This window comes from Patagioenas fasciata, chromosome 1, assembly GCF_037038585.1.
Source record: "Patagioenas fasciata isolate bPatFas1 chromosome 1, bPatFas1.hap1, whole genome shotgun sequence".
Classification (NCBI taxonomy): Eukaryota; Metazoa; Chordata; class Aves; order Columbiformes; family Columbidae; genus Patagioenas; species Patagioenas fasciata.
The window spans coordinates 17817157-17840796 of NC_092520.1; the positions used below are offsets into that span (position 1 = coordinate 17817157).

The following is a 23640-nucleotide window of genomic DNA, read 5'->3' on the forward strand; positions in this document are numbered from 1 at the left end:
AGTAGCTTATATCTCCTTTTATTTAAAGCCACTTCTAAGTAGCATGGAAGCCCATTTTGATCAAAATAAATACCTAATTAGTTGTAATAAACTGTTATAAAAACCCCTGTATATCAATATGAACTGGATGGATCCCGTAAAAAAGATAGCCATTTAAATGAGTACTTTACAATGGTAAACTTAAAACTTGCCAGCAGACTAATCAAAGTTAGTGTGGGAGCAGCAAACTGATGTACAAAAGATATACAAATACAGGGTCCAAGGAAAATTAGAAAACCTCTCACTGCAGTTTTTGTGTATGCTGACTGCATTTTGACTGTTATAATCAAACATTCCAAATGTTCTCCAGTTGAAAAAGAAAAACAAAAGTAGTTAACCTCATTAGAAACATTGTAGAAAACAAACAAACAACAACAAAAAAAGCAAACAGACCTGAGAACGGATCAGTTGCTCAGTGCTTTTATTTCACAGTAGAATGAGCATGTTGGCAAACATGTAGTATCATACTTTCCACATATCAGCAGAGCCCAGGCAGCAGCAAAATGTTACTGATCTCTATGCTTTATTGGATGTTAGAAGGGAGAAAAGTAAATTAAGCATAGTGTTTACCTATAAATACTGTCAAATATATCCCTGGTTTCTGTCTGTTAATTAAAATAGAGCTTATGCTGCCTCCTGTTGGTCACCTACAAACAGAAACATCTAAAATTAGACTCCACATTACCAGATGCAGAAAGCACATTCTATAGCCTATACCTTACCTACTATTTACTATTAATCAGAGAAGGTACACAGCTTTCTTCATGGAGTAATACCAGAAATAAATCTGACCCAGTAAATCTACTCTGTTTTGTGAATATAATGAATTTTTAACAACAGTAAACTGACTTACTACAAATGTATTTAGAATATAGGAAATAAATTAATTAGTACATAAATAATAATTATCATGTCTGTGCAAACATAATCAACACCTGAATAATTGATATTTATTGTAACAACTAAACCATTGTGATAACGTTACCAAAGTGCCATAATGTTTTGATAGCATTCTTCAAAAATTAAGATTATCCAATATAATCATTACTGGATATTAAAATCCCACATACAATATATATTTGTGTATATTATACTGGTCATGCTTGTAATGTGTTCTGTGACATATAATAGAATACTATTAGAAATGTTTTGGTTACATTGTTTAAGTGCAAATAGTAGATTATATTTTTACATGCAATTCTTATGTTTTAAACATCTTACTATATTTCAGTGAGAACACAGGTAATCTTTAATCTCGTCATCGACTATTTTTAGAGGAAGGTATTTTTTCATATAGTACTGTGAGCTTTGAAAAGTCAGAAAAGATGTAGAAAAACTCTCTTTGCACTAATTTTGTGAGTTTTTAAAAATTGCGCAACAGCTGTGTAAAGCAGACTGAACATTTGATCCAGACCTACAGCAGTTACTCATGCAAGTAATCCATATTCTTCCGAGTAGTATACTTGACTTCACTGAGATTTCTTACATGATTAGCGATTAACTACAGGATTTGGAACATAGGCCCCTAATTTTATCATAAAGCCTTGTTTTTAGCCATGACTTTCTAACACAGTTTCTTTTGCACTCAATTCTGCTATCAGATTTAACTCTCTATGGAATTGTGGGAAATGACCTTTTTTTCCCTCCGAGAGAGTTGTAATACAGACTTACCTATATAACTGAAGAAAATTCGTACTATTTCACAGTATCTTTAAGTAATGGTATAAAGTAACTGACACTCCTACATTATTTCCTGATCACTAAGTAAGATAGCTCAAGTCCATTTGCAATCCATGAATGATTTGTCAAACTGGGAACTGACACTAGTTCCTGTGCAAATGTAGCATACGGTATTAAAGAACTATGTCTATTTTCCAAATTAAGCTTCAGTGTTCGCTATATATAGTGAGTAATTTACTACCTACGTCATTGTTCTATCTGATGTCATATGCCAGAGGCTTATACATATAGCAAGTAGCTGGATGGAAGACTGCCAAAAACTTGCTGAAAGGAAAAACTTAGGGGAAAGAGCATCACCTGAATTACTGATTCATTTGCTGTTTACATAAGCCAGCAACCACCTCATGACAGTGGCAATTAAAAAAAACCTTACAATTCTCTAGTTTCTTCCAATTTGCATAGCTATTTATTTACACCCATGCCCTATGGGCATATGTTACTTTTCTCATTGCATAAATTGCATACTCGTATTACTTGGGTATAAAACACAAAAACACGAGCAGAGGGGAATTGGGCCTTGTATTTCTGAGGAAGTGACAAGCTACAATTAATGATTAATGAAGACTCTATGCTACTGTAAGTAGCCTTATTAATGCTAAAACTACTCTTCCATATGTCTATTTATTTTTCTCCTACTGCCTCAGTAGGCAGGAATAGTAGTCTCCATCTCTTGTAAACTATTCAATACATTTGGTTTGCACTAACAAAAGGTAGTTGTGTTCCAATATAAAAATGTTTACATTTCAGTATGGTGATTGTAAAGATTACCTGGCTAAGTGTAGTTACATGATTTGGAGACTCACTATGAAAAGAACAGAATAAAAGTGGAAGTTGCCTGAAATACTGTAGTAAAAAGCTATTTACTTTTACAGAACTTGCACACATCTTAATACAAATAAACTATTGAGTGGGAAGGTTCCACTCTATTAACGTGTTCTCCAAATGTGCATAATTTTCATTTACATCCTTATGAAAATATTTATGATGAATGTTATCTAAATTTATAAAGGTATCTGACAACATATTATAGAGTCAATCACAGTCTTTGAGCTTTCCATTTTTTACTGTTTAAAACAGAAATATGCTGCTAGGCAATATTAAGCTTTAAGCATTAATATTGAGCTTGAGTTTTGCAAAAAATAAATTCAATAGTGACGTGACAGTGAACTTACTGCGGTCATCTCAAGCCATATGAAAGATGTTTTAAATTCCTCACTAAATTTTGTTCATTTTTAAACTGTTTGGAAAAGATGTGCTTAGATATTTAGAACTATTCTGTCTGGCCTAAGACAACCTTACCACTTAAATTACACTTACATGGAACACAAGGGCTCCCAATAGCTGGAAAGAAAAAAAAGTCTCAGGCTGTGGAAGATTACACATGAATGTATGATACCAAGCTAATCTCTGTGTCCTTCTGTCAGATACTTTGTATGCATGAGATCAAATTTCCTTCATAACGTATGCCTAGACTATTATTAATACTAAAAGTCCATTACAATTTTAACATTATCATAGATAACTACTGAAAGTTTATCAAGCAATATATTGTGTAGTGTTTACCGTGTAATATTTTAACACTTAAAATTACCATGAAGTACAAGATGAAAGTGTTTTAATTCATTCGAACCACTACAGAAGTTTTAAAAAAAGGAATCTTTTCACTTCAGAAATACTATTTACTTCAACTTTAAATATTGGGATTTATTTTTGTAACTTTGTATTTCATGTATGACAAGATACAAACTTTTCCCGTAGTTAACCGAAGCAACTACTAAGATTTATTTGAGAGCTTGCTGCTCTAAGCTGCCTAGTAGCTGCTCAGCAGATAGCACTGGAGACTTCAGAGATGGAAGACTTCTGTTAGAAAACATCCTGAAGTGCTTTACCTTTAGTTAACAGCATGACTGAAGTGAAGATACCACACGAATCATCCACCCTGTAGAAATCTTCTCTACGCTGCACTGTTATCAGAGTTTATTTTACCACAGGTAGTGGGATGAAAACAGAAATTACAGCTACTACTAAGGCACACGGATGGAGAAAAACTGGTAAAACTGAAGTGAGATGACAGGAATTACCAGACTCTTCAAATTAGATACCTGGTTTTAATGCTGTGAAGGTCACTTTGGCTTTTGCCCTTGCTAAGATCATTCTGATAAGATAAAGCCGACAATTAATTCCTCTTACAGGTTTACGAATTTAAAAAACAAAACAACCAAAAAAAACCCCAAAACAACTAAATAAAACAACAGTAATGTTGATTTCTTTTAAACTTCAGTTACATAGGGAAAACAGTATCACAGTCAGTTTTCTCACTCAGCAATTTGTCTACTGGGACAACTGTGAATGTTACAGAAATAATGGGACATATTACACAATGAATGCCTCATAACTACGCTTTTTTGAAAAGTAATATCATTTTGCAAATTATTCCGATAATTACAGAGAAGACTTGCATATAAAATTAAGTAATAATTCTATATAATGACTAGCATGAATGACAATTTAATGGACTCTTCCAAAAGCAATTCTATAGCATAAAATGTAAATGGAAGATTTAAACAAAATACTGTATATTTTTCTGTCTGTAAATTAATGCCTAAAAATCTGTTCTAAAACTTGTGCATTTAAATAGATTTTTTAATCAGGAGTTTCAAAATTCTCCAGAGCAAATTGTCAGTACAGATGACCAGGGGTCCCTGTATTTATTAAACTGAATGACCTGACAGTAAAACTCAGTTAAGGCTCTTGGCATTGGTGAAACTTCTTCCCACTCAGACCTGCTACTGTGGTAGACTTGAACTTCATCTGTGATTTCTTCTGGAGCATAATCACCACCTAATATATAAATTTTGTCTTCTGTCCCAACTGCCCCTGCATTAAAGCCAGCACATTCGAAAGATCCTTCCCCTTTCCAAACACAGGTTTCTGGGCAAAAACTGTAGACCTTGTAGGTGGAGAGATCACATATGTACAATGTACAGTTCACGGGAACAGCTTTGATTAGAGTTGCATGGAAAAATTGCCCAAATTCTGCTACAAGCTCAGACCACTGATCAGTCATAGCATTATACTTAAAGAAACAGTCAAGAGATGGATTAAAGGCATCAGTAATCTCAACTTCTGAGCCCAGAACATAAATTATATTCTGACATGCACTTGCTTCTGGATAGTAGATACCTCTTGGTAACTGGCTTACTGATTTCCAGTCTTTGGAAAGAGGATTATAGGATTCCACATCCAAAAGACTTCGGGTTTCTTGAGCTCCTCTGGTCTTTCCACCTATTACAAACAGCTGATTTAATGTTACAACAGATGTGTGCATTGTCCTGGGTTTTTTCATAGCTGAGACTATGGAGAATTCATTGCTGACTGGACAGTAGCACCAGGTTTGGTCAGTGGCATCATGAAATGGTTCAGCAATATGAAGCCTGACAGTCCTATAACAATTCCCTTTGCATCCTCCAGTTATAAATATTTTTTCTCCATAGCTAGATAAACTTGACCCTGGAAGATCAATCATGTGCGTATGTGGTAGTTCTTTCCATTTATCTGTTTTGATGTTGTAGCAGAATGTATGTCTGTTTTCTCCGTCTTCATCAGTTTTGTGAACAAATATGTATTTTTCTGTTGTTGAAGGACGTGCATCTGGAAACAGTCCACTAAAGTCTTGCACATTTTTTACTGCATCATTGATTATTACTGAGCAATTAGCAGTCTTAAGTAAGTGTTCTTCAGCATGTAGAAAGTCCTGCAAAGTCTTTTCAGGTAACTGATGTAGTCTCACTTTTTTAATCAAATTAGGCAGGTATTTCTGCCGTGTTTCTACGTTATGTTTGGTCCATTGAAGGACAGCTTTCAATACTGATTCTTCCTCAGGGACGTTCAGTTCATCAGCCTCGAGGCATTTTTGTAATATCTCAAAATTCATCTCCAAAAAATCACTTGATCTGAGTAGCAAGGAAAAGTGGTGCTGTACAAAGTCTAGTGCATGGTCAAATAAGCGGACAGAGCCATAGCTTTCTGATAGAGAAAGCAACTGTAAGCAATTCACAAGATCAATACTTTTTATTAGAAAGTCACTGCAAGCTTTGGAAAGGAGTGAAACTTGAAGAAATGATGACAGTTGGAAGAGCATTTCCACATTATCGTTTGTTATCTCTGTTTTTCCTGTGTAAGCGTAATCAAGAAAAGCTTTCACTGCCTTGGGTGACAGATTACTAATAGTAACATTGCCATCATCTCGTTCTTTCATATTAACTTCAAACATGGCTCTGTGAACAAAATATAGAAGATATACACACAAATTAAAGATCTAGCAAACAACAGAGACCACTGATGTGAGAGGAAGAAGACAATCAGGGACATATGATAACATGGGCAGGCTATATAGATCTAAAATGTGGAGGGTCTCAAAAGTCAGAACAATGCATTTGCTTGACATGGGTGAAGAAAAAAGGAGTGGTGATAAAAACATATTCAAAGTGATAAAAATGCTCATAAAAATGATAGGAGCACCTGTGTTTTGTACGGAGTTTCACAGAAAGAGATGAAGTCTACAGCTCTCAATATGCAAGAAAATGTGAAATTGTTTGGAGCAGCAACAGTTTCAACAGCCTGAGAAAGAAAGGCTGATTTAAGAAATAGACAGTAGAAAAGCCTGATGATTTACGTCATGCGCTGTGAATACTGAAAATTAAGCAAAAAAAAGGCGTTCAAATTGCAGCCTGAGCAAATGGCAGGATGGATGATGTGTGCATTCCTCAGTAATAAAAGTGGGTGAGGAGAGAATGTGGAGAAAAAAAATAAGGAAACTTAGTTCTTTAGAACTGACTGACAGATGTATGGAAACAGACAGATGTCAGAAAAAAAAATGTTTTGACACAGGTTTGGATAATACAATGAAATGTGCAGGAATGAGCAGAAAGTGGATTGTGACTGAATATAAAGACGATGGTTGAAATAGTGGAACAAACATCATTTAACAGTACATTTGTGCAAATTTTATTCAAATTTTAACTACTTTATTAACACACGCAATATCATTTAAGTATTTCACACAGTCTAACATGGCAAGAAAAAATAACTAAGGTTTTTCAAGCCAGTTAAGTGCTGGCAACAGAATAGTGCTGCAACATCACTTGCCCTACCCTCCCAGAGCCTAAGCAGAAGGCTGTGATAGCAATGGCTTCTAAATTTGACAAAAGATTGTAGTGGAGAAAGATGTAGATAAATCATCAGATACAAAGTATTTAATCTGGATTATTAATATATTATAGATAGTTCCTGTTAAAAATGTACTACAGGTCAGTTATACAATTAGTATCTGTACAGTATGTGATTTTTAAAATCTCATACTTTTATGAAGACAGAAAAAAAATCAGTGTGTATAGCATATTCTTTGGGAAGTGAACATCAGGTAAAGCAGGAACTTGTCTGACCTCCTGAACAAGAACATAAAATTACAATAAGACACTTATGTCTCAAAGACCTTTTTGCATACTAATGACGATCCTTAGAACCCTTTCCTCATTAACCCAAGACCTATGATACAAATCTCTGAATTAGAGAGTAAAATAGCAACTGAACAATACTGGTTGAAGGAGAGCAATCTAGGCAAAGGCTTTGATTTTGAAAGCTAACAAGTAGGGAGCAAAGTGTTGCTGAATCTTGGCTTTACACAATGAAACCCAAACTAAGGGAAGTCCAAAGGCCAAGGAAGACAAAAGGTGTTTCATTTTGAAATTTACCTAGTGGACTCAGGAACTTTTTATTCCCTGAAGGTAATAAACGGGCCTTGCATTACAGGACAACTTCTGAATTTGATGGCTGCTGTTATCAACTGTTACACACATGATGAGGTCTCTCCTGGAAAATTTTAACCTGTAGAGCCTGTAGGTAGTGGAAAGGCCACAAATATTACCATATGCTTAACTTCATATCTAAAAATTACCACTGGAAGCTATTATTTCATTCTAATATTCCTTTCTGCCAGAGCATCTCTGTGCTGCCAAGCAGTAAACACTTGAAACACAACTAGTTCTGTGTGTCAAAGAAAAAAACAAATCTACAGCTACAGGGGAGAAACAGCTTATTTCACCTGGATTTATTTTTTTGGTAGTCCTAAAAACATGGCTAGCTGATATATATGGCAGACTCCTACAGACCATAGGATGCTCCAGGACATTTGGAAATAACACTTGTCATCTATGTATAAACAACTGAGTCAAGCTCATTAAGGCATTTCTTGGAGTCGCTTTTTTCATTGTTAGAGCATCTTAACTTTGTGTTTTATTTAAGAGTGTATTTTGGAAACAGACTTTCAGTGTGGCATTGCAAGTTTGACCCTTACTAATAAAAAAGTTAGCAAGGTTCGTCATAAGTTAATATCTTGTATGCAAATGATCTGTCTGTCGCTTAAGAAAGCATAGCTTTAAGCACCAGGAGGAAGTTCACAGATCCATTTCATATTAAAAGGCAGAAAACTGTAGTTTAGAAGAAATATATGTTTAAATAACTCTGAAGACAAACTCTACTATACTGACCACTCATCTGAGAGAAAAAAAATGAAGGCCCATTCCAAAACCATGTACAATTTATTCACAATTGCTCCATGCAAGATGTATTTGAAATCACCTTCTATGTTTCACAATATAAATGTGTTGAAGTACAAAGACTGTCCCATACAATGTCAAACACTATCCTTGCAGACCTTTAGGTACAGGTACAAGCAACAGATGAGTCTTAAACATACACAACGTATGTCAGTTCTGCCTAACAGCAGAACCGTGAACTTATGGTTTGACATTTGTATTTCAGACTGCTGTCTGAATCTCAAATTCATAGACTCCTCATGTCACTCTGAAAATACAAAGACCTATTTGAGGTATGGTTAGGCATCTAACACTATATTTGTTTTGGGTTATTTGTTTGTTTGTTTTCTATCCTTAACATGATGTTTGAACACTTTCCTCAAAACTCTGCAGGCATATGTAAGCTGTGATGAGTTATTTTTTAATTTTTGTAATTATATTGCCTCCTTCCCTCCCAGAGAACTTACAATCCATTTCTTGCAAACTCATGCCAAAATTAGGTTTACCTGAAAAAATCACTGCATGCTGCCAGTACACAACGGTGACAAGGGATTATCTCATCTTTCACAAGAATTTTAAAGTCAAAAAATATATTTTGTTCTCTGAACTTTTGTAGTACTTTTAGAATTTGTTGTCCATGACCTTCAGCCACTAAGGAATTGATCTTATTTTCAGGAACAGAAATTCCATTGCAAATAGGTCTGCTAATATAATCCCGTTGATTTGCCATGGTTTCTTCAGTCTATTCCTGAAACTGAAATGGAAAAATAAGTAATTGATACTACAGTCTTACTATTTAAAAATAAAATAAAATAAAATATCAATGTCCCATAAAACAAACAAAAATTGCCAGCATTGAATTTGATTTGTAAATCCCATTCATATTTCTAAATTTGTGTTATAAGTGACTTTTACACTGAATTTGATAATAATACTTCTACTTTCCAAAATATATACACATAGCATAATTTGAAAAGTAAAATACCTGGCATGTGTCAAAGAACAACTCTACAAATAGTACCCACCTGTAGGAATTTTTCAAAAGTCCACAGGAAGCACACCGAGGACTGTGTTATAATTTTGAATCGTCATTTAAGAGAACAACTAGTCCTAGACTTACCCTCATAAAACCCCAAACTCTTAACAGTTTGATGTAAAATGAAGATGGAAAAGGAAAACTTTGTTCCATATTTTTAGATTCCAACAGGCTCATCTGGATACTACAAAGCCCCAAACTCAAGGCAGACCAATGGTCTTTCTACGGCCGACAGTGGAAGGGAGATACAGGCTGCTACACCACTTTCTGTAATAAGTGGATTCCCATTAGGCATTCCTGACTAAAATAACAGAAAACAAACATCCACCGACACCCTGGCCTAATCACAGTACTGCTGGGGTCATTTAGAGATGGTTTGGTGACAGTGCAACTTTGAGTGTTTAGTCAATTGGTACTGATTTTATCTTGTACTTGCTACAGTCTTGCTACAAAGCTGTATGTTTGCCTACAGCTTATGCTGCACACTGTGAGCTTCATTTACAGTGGCATAAATTAACTGCCTTCAGAACTCATTTAAATTTAAGACAGTGCGATCTCCTTGTCAGAAGCCAAGTTTTTCTGTTGAAAATCCCTATACTGAAGTGTATTGTTTGTATGGTAAGTTTGGCTTCACTATTTTTTACATTAAAAATATTTTACTCCACTTTGGCAACATAAAGAAACTTTAAACATAAGTATATTTTATTTACATCTGCTTCCCTTACTGCAAATTTTGAGTCAAGCTTTCCTATTTTAAAGCTTAAGGAAACATTCCAAGGTTTTTCTATTGCAGGATTCTGCTTCCACAATTCCAAATAAAATTAGCAACAGATAATTGCCCACCTGAATTGACAAAGAAGGGGATAAAAATTTCCAAGCCAAACCCAGAAACCAGAAAAATATTGGTTTTGGTTTTTAATTTCACGAAAAGGCTTATCTGATAACGTGATACATTCAGAGCAAACTAAGCGATCAGGCAGTCTTCTTCATGGGAGGTAATTTCATAGCAGACTGATCTATACTTTATCTAGTCAGGTAGCTCCAACCACAAATAGACCTCCATGTTTCCTGGAATAGAAGAGATCCAGTGATCTTGCTGCCAGCACTGGCACCCTTGGAGCAGGCATCTTCTCCTTCCCATGGCCAGACAATCTCACGTATTCACTCTTTCCATTCTAAGCCTGAGGAACTAGGAAAATACAGAAGAACAAGACCACTATTTATTCTGAAAATGTATGGCCTCATAACCCCCAACTTCCATAAATCATAGTTTTTTTGTATGTCAGAATTCTCCAGAATACCCTTTTCTTACGAACTTAAAAGCCTGTTCCTCAAAAGACTGAATCTTCAAATGCAGAGTTGCTTCAGTAAAATTAGTTTCCCACATTTGAATGAAACTTAAAAAAAAAGCAAGTGAATTTCAAGGTTCATTTGTCATCATGTAAAGTAACACTTCTAAAGGAAATGTAAACCTTTTCACAAAATTCTGGAACTGATAATAGATAGTAGACATATTTCTCATTTTGCCTGCCATTTCAATAGCAAGCTCTGACCCACTACTTTCTTTCTGTAAGTAAAATTACCAATTTCAGTAATACTCATCTTTGTATAATGAACACAGAAACATCTAATGTAATCGAGTCCATCTCGGCTATTTTAGGCAAAGACATCATATAATCACTGTCATAAAAGTAATCTATGCTTCAGAAAGTTTTCTTTTACTGCCACTGTTTCCACAGAAAGACAATCCCAGTACACTGGTGCCAAGACTGAAAACCTTCTTTCAATTACACCATTTATTAATGCTTACATATATCTGTTCTTCTGTCAAGATTGTCATTTGACTTGATTTTATTTTGCATATTTATTCACTTGCAATTGTCAAGCATTGATACCCTCTCTCAACTTTTTTTAGAATGCGTAATTGTCAAATTTTCCAAGGTCCATTTATAAGATTGAATTTTTGTTTTCCTTATTATTTCTTGCAGTTTTATCTTCATCCACTCCAGTTTGATCTCATATTACTTTCCCTGACATCAGATTTGTTATACAGCATTACAGTTAAGATCTTGGTGTCTCACTGGTCCAATTGTAGGTCATCCAGTGCATCCTAATCCTGATCTTAATAGCAATGTCTCATTTTTAATTAAAAGCAAATTTCAGCAGTGTACCTGTAATGTTTTGTCCATCAATAAGGAAGATACTAATGAATACTGTGCTACAGCTTAGCCTAATTCACCCTCCCCTCCACTCCATTAAAAAATAAATATTAAAAAAATTAATTCTCATCTCCCTTATAGCCAATTCCTGCTTTATTTGATAATTTTGGTACTAATTTACCACTTTATCTGTTGATGATTTGAGAGCCCTTCAAAATATCTTAACATTTCAACTAAAATTTTGTATGTTGAATAAGGCCAAGTAGCATTTGTAATTATTCCATCCATTCTTCTACAAAGTCATATTCATAAATATTTGATCAAGCTACTGACAAAAGGGTAGAAAACATAGCGGGTGCAGACATATGCTGTATATGTCTGGATTTCAGGAAAGCTGGGCAACAACATTCCTTATATTTGCTCCACTTACTCCCACGGGATTCCAGTTACAAAGTCTGTCTTTATGTGGATTACCAAGAACCAAAGTTCAGTGGAGGTTCACTAGAGTTGTGATCTCCTGCTTTTGTTTCTTAACATCCGGCTGCATACTGTACAGCTTCTTACCATGGCAGGCAAAGGCTATATAAATAAAATAAGCCCTCTTCCATTATCTGACCCACCAGGTACTTGTCACACAACCAGCCTCCCAGCATCTCCTGTAGGTGACGCATCAGACCTGGGGCACTGGTGTATGCCACTAGGTATTGCCTGCGGTGAGATCAAATGTGTTCTCTGATGTGGACAAATTCAAGCTACTTTACCACCTGACAAACCTCTGCTCACATACTGAATGTTTGCACATCTTACACTGACAAACGCTTGGTTAGCTATTAGCCTGGTTTTCTAAAACAAAACCCTCCAAAACCAAACCACTGTAAAGTGAATACATTTGCCTTGGTTTTCTGCTTCAAAGTCACATCAAACAAGTGGCCTGTTGGGCATTACAGTGAAATTCTATATAGATTTCCAAGTTACTAAGGTCAAGCCCACATAATGCATGCTTGGGGAGATATAGGTACCTCCCAAAGATCTCCAGTTGAGGGGTAAGGCATTCTGCACATCTGACAGTTAAGCAGCAAGAAAGGGACAGCTTGTGTATGGCCACAAAGCACTAGCAGCTGAATAGAAGGAGGCTGGAGATGGTAATTTTGGTCACTACGGTGGATGAGCTAAGGGACCACCTGGGAACTCTGAGGGTAAAAGCATTCTTATGGTCCATCACAAAGTCCACTAGTAAGGACCCAGACCTCATTAGTTCTGCTGTTCACAAGGCTGCTCTGTTTTAACACTGTCCTTTTCCCAAGATGATAAAGGATGGAGCAGCCTGGAACATAATGAGCTCATTGACCCAGATGTCAAGTAACCACACTGAGGAGTCTGTTAAGTCCATAGGCAAAATATGAGATATACACACATTCCTATTAATAGTATCTAAAAAAGCTACAAGAAAATGTTTAACTGACCTTAATACTTGTATACCAAGCAAACAGCTGACAAAAACATTGACTGAATTTCTAGAGGAAGTTTTTTACTTCACCAATGCCACTGTTCCCTTTCCAAAGATAGTTGTAAACCACAACATAATTGTAAGGATCTTCTTTTAGCTGGTGCCATCAACAATCTTTCTTAGATGTACGTATAATTCTGTATGAGGGTGAAGTTGAAATGTCTTATTTATTTGTTTATACTTATCCTTTGGGAAGCCCAGTTGCCCTTTTGACTATCAATTTCATGGAATTTTTTTTAACCCTACATATTACACTAAGAGACTGTAAACACAGCCTACTATTTAACTTACACAAGAGTCCAAAAACATCCAGGACAGCCATTTCCAGAATATCTCAATAGATATAGACTAAAGTCATAACCACTGCAATATGCCTGCTGGAAATGGTGTTCACAGCCATTCCACCAGATCTGAAACAACAAAGCAAACAGAACTGCGGAGTGAACTTTAAGCAAATATGAATTCTTTTTTGTGCAGGGTCTACTGTAGTTCTGAATTAGAGCATCAATCAGAACATGCTCATATAAAGTACAGGTATTCATAAACACTTTTCCTGATAGTCAAAATAGCCTTAAATACTGTGGCTCACAGATGGTTACAGAAGTTTAAATATGCTAATAAAGTTGAGAACAGTAGAAAATGTGCAATTAATTCTAAATGCATAACAGAGGAAAATTTATTGAACAAGGAAGGGCAAGGGCCTGTGTAATAAGACCGGAGCATGAACACCCAGATGAGGACTGACATGAGACAGGACTTACACCAAACTCTTTTGATCACTTTATAATAGTAAGATAAAAAAAATATATACAAATATATATGACTTTGTAATAGCCTGGGGGATGTTGTTTTGAGAAAGTATTGAGCATACATAAGTATCGTGTATACATAAGTTACTACTTGGTCAGAAAAGGCATGTTAGGGTCACGCCTACCTGACAATAAACATGATCAAACCTTTGTAATGGGATTGAAGCCCCAGAGAGTTCCCAGCACAAGGGACACCAATCTTACAGGAGGCACGTGTGCACTCAGTACAAATAACATTCTGTGTGTAGATGGTCTCTCCTCTACCAATGCAACTGGCAAAGACAGTCCAAACTCAACCTTTATTTGGCACTTTACTATTTACAAACAATCATAAAACAATCTATCTGTTTTATAACAAAGCACAATATAGCTGTGCTACAGCGCTCTCTGTACAGCACTCTCTCAGCAATAAAATCAAGAACATGGATTCTTAATAGTTCTTAGCAGCTATCTTATGAGAAATAAATTGTTCTTCCAGAGGACATTACCTTCATCACTTAGCCTTCTCCCACCTTGGAGGATATGTCCTACTAGATAGTAGGATTTTAAAAAAGAGAAATCTTAAATGCTGGTATTTTACAGCAAATTTTATGTACCGAGGCAGAAAGAATTAAGACCAGCAAAGATAAAGGAATTGTATACCTTTCTCTAGAGAAGTTTAAGATTTTATTCCATATAATATTTAACTGTAGAGTTAATGTAAATTTTGGAAAGGTCAAGGTCAGCGTTTTAAAATCTAATATTAAAAACAAGTATTACTTTGTTAAGTCTACAATATACCCATTAAGATGATTTACAATTTTCACTCCTTATCTGTTCAAATGGGGAGAAATTATTAATATGTAAACTATTTTTAAAGACACCACTCCCCACTACATCTCTGATTTAACAGCACCTAATTTATTATGCAGCAAGATGAATATGAATGGAACAGGTATCTAAGGGATTTGGTGACATTTGTAATTGCTAACTAAAAAGACAATGGATTAAAATGTAATTAAATTATAAACGTGTTAAATTATAAATACCAAGTACAAAGCTCTGTACTTTCAGATTGTCTTATTGTTTTGACTGTCAATGACTGTTCAAGATTGAAAACAGACGGTAATAGAATTCCAGATTCCTGTCTGGAAATTTCAATGCAACTCAGTCTCACAGCTTTTTCATAAATAACCTGACTTCAGTCAATCATTTTTAGACAATCAAAAAAGATGCATGTGACATTTTGAGACATTTAATCCACAAAAGTGCCATTTATCAATAATACATGTTGAGACAGTATTCTAAGCATGAAAGGTGACACAGAGTCTTTAAAGGTTTGGACTCTTTAGAAGTGATTGAAAAAAAAAACAGCATGAAAAAATGACCCAGCATGGTATCAGCAAGAAGCAGTGAAATTGCGCCTATTCCTGGAGGCATTCCAAAGTGGAAGATTTCCTCCCTGCAAGCAGGGATCTTTAATTGCATATCCTCTCACAAACACATGAATCCATTAAGATAAGAAAATAATCACTTAGAAGAACTCAAACTGACTGGCTTTTATCCTAAAGTTAATTTTTTTTAAATTCATCCAGTTCACTTAGAAATTATTTCCTTAGCTAAAACGGTTCAGGAACTGCAATTTTCATTTTCTGAAAAAATGGAATTAAAAGGCCATGCTTACTTCTTATTCCAGCAAAAATAATAACTGGAAGATGAAATTACTGCTTTTACTGGGTTCTGTGGTCTGTCATTTCTGTATGTCATTAAAATATGTGGATTCTTTTAAACATACATGCAATATTGAGCATACTTATAGAATAATTAAGCATAGTTTATGATCATAGTATGTTTTACTTATAATAAAAATGTGGGATATCTAATATATTAATAATTATATTCCATATTATAAAGTGTGTCTTGAACCTCACTTTGCACTTCCAGTTGATGCTTACTAAAAAAATATAATAAATCCACTAGCGAAAAAAAAACTGCTACATGTTTACAAGTAGAAAGCATAGACAAGTCAAACCTACTAATCAAACCTGAGGGTTTGTTTTGACCTAGGTAAGATCTATGCTCCATTAGTATTATCACATATCAGTAAGTAAATACAGATATGGCCACAATTTCGTCTTCAAATGTGCAGAATACAATGCTTGAAATGTAAGCCTCAGCTAAAATTTGATATTGGTGAATAGCATTTTCCTGGGCTGTCTTTGGGTTTGCTGCTGTCGATTAACTTTGTCATTGCATAATACCTAAGGGAGTATGTATGACATCCCTTGCTTGACTAAGTCATGACCAAAAATGGGAATCATACTTAAAAATATGTGAATTACACTACTGATTCCTATTGAAACACTTTCCCCCAAATGTTACTTCTGTGTTTGAAATATTTTATGAAGGTCAACCTATAGTCAGTTATAACTGAGATTTATTTTAGGCAGAAAGACAGCAATTCTTCTGGCCTGTGCAGAAATAGCATTTTTTCACATTAACAGGGACCTGGGAATGCTAAACAAAAACAAACAAACAAGATTCTACGTAATACCTGAAATAATGTAATTTTCTGTATTTTTGCATCATCGGTACATAGAATCATAGAATGGTTTGGGTTGGAAGGGACCTTAAAGTTCCACACTCCCTGCCACGGGCAGGGACACCTTCCACTAGACCAGGTTGCCCAAAGCCCCATCCAACCTGGCCTTTAACACTCCCAGGGATGGGGCAACCATAGCTTCTCTGGGCAGCCTGTTCCAGCACCTCACCACCCTTATGAAGAATGGTGAATATAGAATGGTTAAAGCATAAATATTTCTAAAGGCAAGGAACAGTAAGAACGGTCATACATTTTCAAATAGACATTCCTTCAATTTTTAGCCATGGCCCAACTTCAAAACCAAGGAGGAAAGAGAATTATTACTTTTTGATGTTTTTCAGATGGCCTACAACTGAGAGCACACAGGAATCCATTACAGTTCTTAGCAGAACAAAGAGCACAGGAAATAAAAGCCTTTTGTTTGGACACAACTAGGGTGATGCAGCACTTTGCATCTGTCTTGCGAACAATTGTCTCCTCTTTTCCAGTCAACACACAGCAGCCAGACCCGGTAAGACACAGAGGCCACCCCCTGCTGCTACAGCTCCCATCCTGTGTCAGCTCTGCCAGGGCCAGGACACTCCTTTGGGACCACAGATCACAGAAAGTCAGGGACTGGAAAGGACCTAAAAAGATCATCCAGTCCAATCCTCCTGCCGGAGCAGGAACACCCAGATGAGGTTACACAGGAATGTGCCCAGACGGGTTTTGAATGTCTCCAGAGAAGGAGACTGCACAGCCTCCCTGGGCAGCCTGTTCCAGTGCTCTGTCACCCTCACTGAGAAGTTTCTTCTCATATTTAGGTGGAACCTCCTGTGTTCCAGTTTGTACCCGTTGCCCCTTATCCTGTCATTGGTTGTCACTGAGAAGAGCCTGGCTCCATCCTCGTGACACTCACCTTTTACATATTTATAAACATTAATGAGGTCACCCCTCAGTCTCCTCTTCTCCAACCTAAAGAGCCCCAGCTCCCTCAGCCTTTCCTCATACGGGAGATGCTCCACTCCCTTAATCATCTTCGTTGCTCTGCGCTGGACACTCTCCAGCAGTTCCCTGTCCTTCTTGAACTGAGGTAATCGATGGTGCCAGAAACACCGCGGGAACCACCTGCCGGTAATGGAGCCGCGAGCGGACACTATCCCCAGCGGGGAAACGCGACCCTGTCTCGCACAAAGCCGGGGGCGGCCAGAAGTTACAAGGAAATAAGTCCTTTTTGGCAGGGCCGGGGTTATCAAACGCTCCCAGCGCACTGCTACCCCGGTCGGTGCCGGTGCCAGCCCACTCCTGCAGCCCGTCAGTGGTGGCATCAGAGCTGCTCACCGTGCTCCCGCCCCTCGCCCCACCCGCGGGAGGCAGGGCAGCGGCGTCAGCGCCGCTACTGAGCATGCCCACAGGCCCCCCGCGCATGCACCCTGTGACGCCTGCGTTCATTCTCAGGACTATTTCTGACAGGACGGGCAGGATGGTGCAAAGCGATTCCCCTGCTCTCACAGCGCGACCGCGGGGCACGGCCACTGGATGTGGCGGTCTCGAGCGCTGTCGCCCCTCCGCAACCGACGAAGAGCGAGTCCCCCGCTTAGCGCTCCCCACGAACAGCGCGCACCCACCTGCAGCCAACACCAGCAGCTCGCCGACCAGTCTGGCCCACCCTCTGCAGCAACAACGCCAGCGGATTGGCTCCTTCCGGTGTCATTCTCCCGTTTCTTGCACTCGGAATGGCTTTTTCGGCCGTCAATCCAAATGAAAGCCCGCCCATCCTCCCGAGCGGGTACCTCTCTTGGCTCGCTGACGTCACCACGGGTGTGTCTCAGCCGCAGGCACCGCCTTTCCCCTGATAAGTCGAGACCTTGCGCATTCCCCTGTCACTCACAGGGCACTCTGATACTGGATTGGCCACTGTGCCTTCACCCCGAGTCTCTCCGGCCCACCCACCGGCGGAGTGGGTGCGCATGCGCGGGCTGTGCCGGACGGTCATGGCGGCACTGAGGCAGAGCGGCTGAGGGGTGGGGGAGCGTCCCGCTGCCGTCGGATGGCGCCGCAGCGCGCGGCCATGGGGAGCGTGCGCTGGGCCTTCCCGTGCGCTGCCTGGCGCCCCTGCCGCGAGGAGTGGCTGCTGGCGGCGCGGCTGGTGCAGCCCGAGGAGAAGGACCGCATCGGCCAGTTTGTGTTTGCTGGCGATGCCAAAGCCGCCTTGGTACAGCTGCCGGGGGTGGGCACGGCGGGGAGCGACTTCCCCTCCTCAGGGCTGGCCGTGTTAGCCCGCGGCGCCTCGTCCTTCCTCGCTTCTGCGGCAGGTGCGGGTGTCGGTGGGGGGCCCGACCCTCCGCGGGGCCGCGGTGGAGGCTGCCTGGGACCCCGTAGGGCGCGGGTGGCTCCGCTGAGGAGCCGCCTCAGTCGCCGTCGTGGCCGCGGGACAGGCCCTTTCCCGTGGGGACGCCGCTGCCTCTCTGCAGATTGAGTATTGCCCAAATTTCTCACTTTTCGTAGGAAAGTATGCAGCCCTGCAAGGGCATGTAAAGTATTAACTGCAAGTTCTACTTCCACCTTCACTTAGGAGGAAAAACGGACGTTTGCAGTCTGCTGTTAGTAGTTATTCTGAAAGACTTCACAAGCTTTATGTCTTGATGTCAAGTTAGGAGACACCATCAAGGTACTCTAGGAGACTATACGTGAAGACGATAGTGTAATGTGTGCAAGAATGAAGTTGGTTTACATAATTCAGGTTTTAAATCTCACATAACAATGTGGTAGTAATACAGATGTCTGCTAATTAGTCTATAAGAAGTGACTCATTTTTAGCTGTTCAGTATTTCATTAAGCATGGAAGTGACTGAATGGATGTACTGAAAGGAAAGCTGTTGAGACAGCTGTTCAGTGTGATATAGAAAGTATACATCTGTGCAACAAAGTATCCTAAGTGAATAGGATAGAGAAGGGGTTCTTCTAGGCTGACTGCTTTTCATTGGATCTTGTGTTGTCTGTGTTTTAATAGTGATAAGAAGTGTATTCTATATTTGGGTCTGAACTCTTGATTCAATTTACTTCACACAGGCATTTATGTAAGAAATCTTAATTATTTGGCTAAAATATACTCTATATTTGCAATAATAAGGCCACTTTTTTTCTTTTTTTAAGGTGGTTTTCTGGCAACTATGGGTACTTTGCACATAGCATAATAGTTTTGTGTGAATCACTTCCATTTTATTTTGTAGGCTGGTCGCCTGCTGATGCGGAAATTAGTTGCAGAAAAGTTGTGCGTACCTTGGAATGAAATACACTTGCAAAGGACATCAAAAGGAAAACCTTTCTTGGCAAATAACGTAGGCAGTATTCATTCAAGTTACAACTTCAATGTCTCTCATCAAGGAGATTATGCAGTTCTTGCAGCTGAGCCTGAGCTTCAAGTTGGCATTGATATTATGAAGACTAGTTTACCAGGTAATGCATTATGATGACTGAAATGGATTCTGTAGTATTTAAGTGCAGAACATTTTAATGTTTCACAAAGAACCAGTCTGTGTCCTAGAAATTTAGGGTAATTAGAAGAAAGTGCAGGAATGTATTGTGTATTTACCTTTTTACTATTGTTTAATGCAGTCTTTGATGTTTGTTTTGGGTTTTCTGTTATGCTAGGTATAGATATGTTTCAGTTTAGAAAAGCAGAACCCTAGAAAAATTTGGTCAGGAATCCTGCTATGATATTGGTAGGACCGATATCAGCAGATATTATGGGTTTGCTGTCCAATAGAAGCTGGGAAAACTTTCCAACTAGCAACAGTGGGATCTATCCCTGTATGGGAATTGTGGAAGATTGGCGAGGAGGAGAAAGCTAAACACGCTCAAGTGACCCGCAGCTGGGGTATAAAGAAAACACATACATCACACTAATTGTTTTACTGACCTTGTGTGCTTGACAAGTAGAACCCCTGTGTTAGATAACACAGGCCTGGGAGAAACTCTGGACACCTTATCACTGTGTCTGAGATTCCTGCTTTGTTGTGAGAAAGAGCGGGAGGCTGCGCCTGCCTGAAGCCGTGAAATACAGGCGAGCTCAGCAGGCCCAGCGATCTTCCAGCAGGGCTAAACTTACCAGCGCCTGCGTCCCCGCTTACGCCGCCTCTGCCTGGGAGCTCAGGTGTAGCTACAGAGATCCCCCAGTAGAGAGGTAACCAAAATAAACTTGCTCTTTGCAATTACATTGGTGGCCTCTGGCTCTTCTCGCGACGTGCCTGTGCTTGTGCACACAATCCCCATGAGGACTTTATAGACTGTGAGTGTTACTCCCTTGTCCCATAAATGTGAATGTTATGTGTGTCAACACCAGGCCCAGTAGTGTAGCAAACTAGCATTGGAGATACACTGTGAGTGTGCAGGATGCCTCAGTGAAATGGGATCACGAGGAGGGAACATTTGAGGTGCCTCTGGTAAAAGATGAAACTTAACAAGTTTTTAAGCTTTAGTTGTTGGCCTCTTTATTTCTATGAAATGTTGCGCTAACCTGACTATTAGTGAACTTCAGGACCCAAATTATACATTAGAATTGTAGCAAAGTATATTTTTAAATACAGTTTTACAAAGATCATTTGGTTCACAAATGTTCATAGATGCATGAGTGGATTAAGGGAGAAATATACTGGGATTTACCATTTACTGGAATTTTGGTTTTCAAGAATCCTTCTCAAATGTTTAACCAGATATGACAGTAAAAGTGGTGTTCTTAGGAAGTCTCTCTTCACAGTCTTCAATTTACCCAGCATTTTATGCTGCAAAATCATTTGTGTAGTAAGATAAAGATTCAAATAAACCCTGACTGGATAACTTCCGCTCTGATTGCTTTACACCTTTTTAATAATTATTATGAGTGTACGTTTTTGGATTGACATGTTTTATCTAAGATGCACTGAAACTTTACTGCAATTCTTAGTGAAGTTCTCTGTGACTCACTTCTATCTACTGTAAACCCTCACTCTGAAGGTGGTGGTCAGCTCCCTAATTACTCATTTGAAAAATAATTCCTGTTTCAGCAGATAAATAATGAAAAGCGAAACGTTCAGATATTCTTCTTGGTATTTTAAGCTTTTCATGGTAAATGAGAAATTGAAAGTCATTTATACATGACATATGTGGAGCAGGGATTTCTTGCATCCTCTGCTGGCATTTTATGCAGCTGGAAATGTAGCTGGCATTTTAAAGACACATTGTCCACCTGACAAGTCTTATGAAATGTGTTAAACTCCTGAAAGTAGGAAATAACTGTGAAGAGTAGAGGTTTAACTTTACATGTTGCTTTAGAAGCCTGTATTCATATTCCATCTCTATTTTTGAATATAATGCATTCAACTGTGTGAGAGAATATAATTTTAGGGTTTTTTCGCTTAATAGAATCTTTTAACTTCAATATTAGCTGTCTTTATTAAAAAAAACCCCTCTCATTTCTACTGCTTCCTTTCTCTTGCATTTTTTTCTTATTTATTCAGTATTCCCTTCTTTTTTCCCCTCATGTTGAATCAATGAAATAGTGGATAACTCAATGTCCATTGATCTATTGCTTATTCTGCAGGCAGCGTCAGAACACAAATCAAGGTTCTTTCACCATGCATGTGAGTGTATACTTCATTCAGTGTCCCTGATCACTGCTGTCATGAGAGGTGTGGAATCAAAGTTAGGCTGTCAGTGTATATTGTCACTTACTCATATTACCTTTAGCAGGTTAAATTTAGGAAAAAAATATCTTGAGTTCATCCTGTCGATGACATTTTGGTTGCTATTCTGTTCCTGTCATGTAGCTTTTTGGTTGCCTGTCCCAGGATACACAAATAACCAAGTGAATCTGAAGTTCAGAGTAGGATTTGGTATCAGGGAGTTTAATCTCAGCAGAAATGTAGGAAAAGCTGAACTCAGTTTTTAGTTAAGTAAAAACAGGGATTAGATACAACATTAATTTTTTAAATTCTTCAGTAGCAGGAGAGTCTCCTGGCATGGTGTTCTAGAATTGTTGATGGCAGCAGTCCTGACCTCTTACCGTAAAGCAAATGTTGCCTTGGGCAGCTGCACTTAGCAGCTGCATGGATTTAATTTGTGAATGAGCTGGTGAGACTAAATAATGCTTTGAGATCTGATACATGCTTCAGTGTTTTCAGTGGTTATTCTGGAGATGCTTATGTGGAATTAAATCGGTGCTTTTGTAATAAAGTGATATTGAAAAGTTATGTATGCAGATGACCGATCTGAAACAAGTTAGTGACAGATGCAGCCTGCTGGAATTTCCTGAACATAGACTCCTGAGCATGGGTCTTTTATCCACGGCTACTTTATCTATCTCCCTCTTTTGTCAGAGATCTAGGTGTATGTTAACAGAAAAAGGGGCTATTAGGTCAAGCCACTGTATCTACTGTCTGAATTCATGGTGGCAGGCTTCATAATGTATACAGAGGAGTAAAAAATGCATCATTGCAAAATTTTTGGTTTTCCTTTCAGATATCTGAAGTTCTGCAGCTAGCATAGTCTCTCCTGAAGTAATTTAGCTGTCAACAGCTTGTATACATATTTTCTGTCTTTTGACAAGGAGAGAAAGGAACTTCAATGCTTGACATTATGCATAGAAATAATTGTCATAAGCGAGTCAGTGCCTGGTTGTGCGATTGTTTTCCACGTTATGTAACTTTACATAAATATTTATTAATTAATTTTAAAAAGGGTCTAAATTTTAAAGAGGCTTTGTTTATGGCCATAAAACTTCCTTTTCTGGAATTATAATTTGTGTTTTTTAAAAAGAAATATGATAGTAATAGAAACTTAGTAATTGTATTTGGGAATGTGAGGCAGCAAATAAGCAATATTGAGGACATAATTTTAAGTTATAGTCTCTCTAAGATGAAATAAAGCTAGCAGTTTTTTCACCTAAAATTTTTCTAAGAAAGACTTTTGTCTTAGTAAAATTACGTGGAACTGTTTTTACTGCTGTGCTATGAATATGTAACTTTGCCAGTATTTTTTATCTGATAGTTCCACTGCGTGGTGCTCTTGCTCTGCAGTTGCAAAGTACATTATATTTCTGAGAGTGAATCCACTATAAATCTCTTTCTCTGGAATAGCTACAATGACAGAGTTCCCTATGTACAGAGTAGATTACAGTAATTCTGATTTCTTTCTTTTTTTTTTTTTTGTTTCTTT

General features: G+C 38.1%; 2 protein-coding genes across 10 annotated transcripts in view; one reads left to right on the top strand and one right to left on the bottom strand.

The window, feature by feature from the left end:
- Window positions 1-443: 443 nt before the first annotated feature.
- On the bottom strand, window positions 444-18196 carry KBTBD3 (kelch repeat and BTB domain containing 3). 7 transcript variants are annotated; one of them, XM_071803694.1, is made up of 5 exons: window positions 18075-18153; window positions 13369-13487; window positions 10255-10600; window positions 8882-9129; window positions 444-6056 (listed from the first exon to the last, which is right to left on the bottom strand). In XM_071803694.1, the coding sequence occupies exons 4-5, from the start codon at window positions 9103-9105 to the stop codon at window positions 4436-4438; spliced, it is 1845 nt and encodes a 614-aa protein (XP_071659795.1). In that variant the 5' UTR covers window positions 9106-9129; window positions 10255-10600; window positions 13369-13487; window positions 18075-18153; the 3' UTR covers window positions 444-4435. The 7 variants fall into 7 exon arrangements, with proteins under 7 accessions (XP_071659795.1, XP_071659788.1, XP_071659801.1 ...); XM_071803687.1 differs by lacking the exon at window positions 13369-13487 and having other exon boundaries at window positions 18075-18163; XM_071803700.1 differs by having other exon boundaries at window positions 10469-13487.
- A 225-nt stretch (window positions 18197-18421) lies between these two features.
- The window catches only part of AASDHPPT (aminoadipate-semialdehyde dehydrogenase-phosphopantetheinyl transferase), a 34334-nt gene continuing 29115 nt past the window's right edge, over window positions 18422-23640 (top strand). Inside the window, exons 1-2 of one of the 3 annotated variants that reach the window (XM_071803718.1) lie at window positions 18422-18676; window positions 19680-19905. In XM_071803718.1, coding sequence (XP_071659819.1) covers window positions 18497-18676; window positions 19680-19905 — 406 coding nt within the window. In that variant the 5' untranslated portion in view covers window positions 18422-18496. Of the gene's footprint in view, window positions 18677-18767; window positions 19118-19679; window positions 19906-23640 lie in introns of those variants that run through there. The other 2 variants (XM_065831801.2, XM_065831810.2) reach the window with 2 other exon arrangements.

Coding starts and splice junctions, on each gene's coding strand:
- KBTBD3 (XM_065831768.2), bottom strand. CDS start 9,105: ATGGCAAATCAACGGGATTATATTAGCAGACCTATTTGCAATGGAATT. Junction 6,057..8,881: donor GCATGCAGTGATTTTTTCAG/GTAAACCTAATT, acceptor TTTTGTTCACAG/AGCCATGTTTGAAGTTAATA.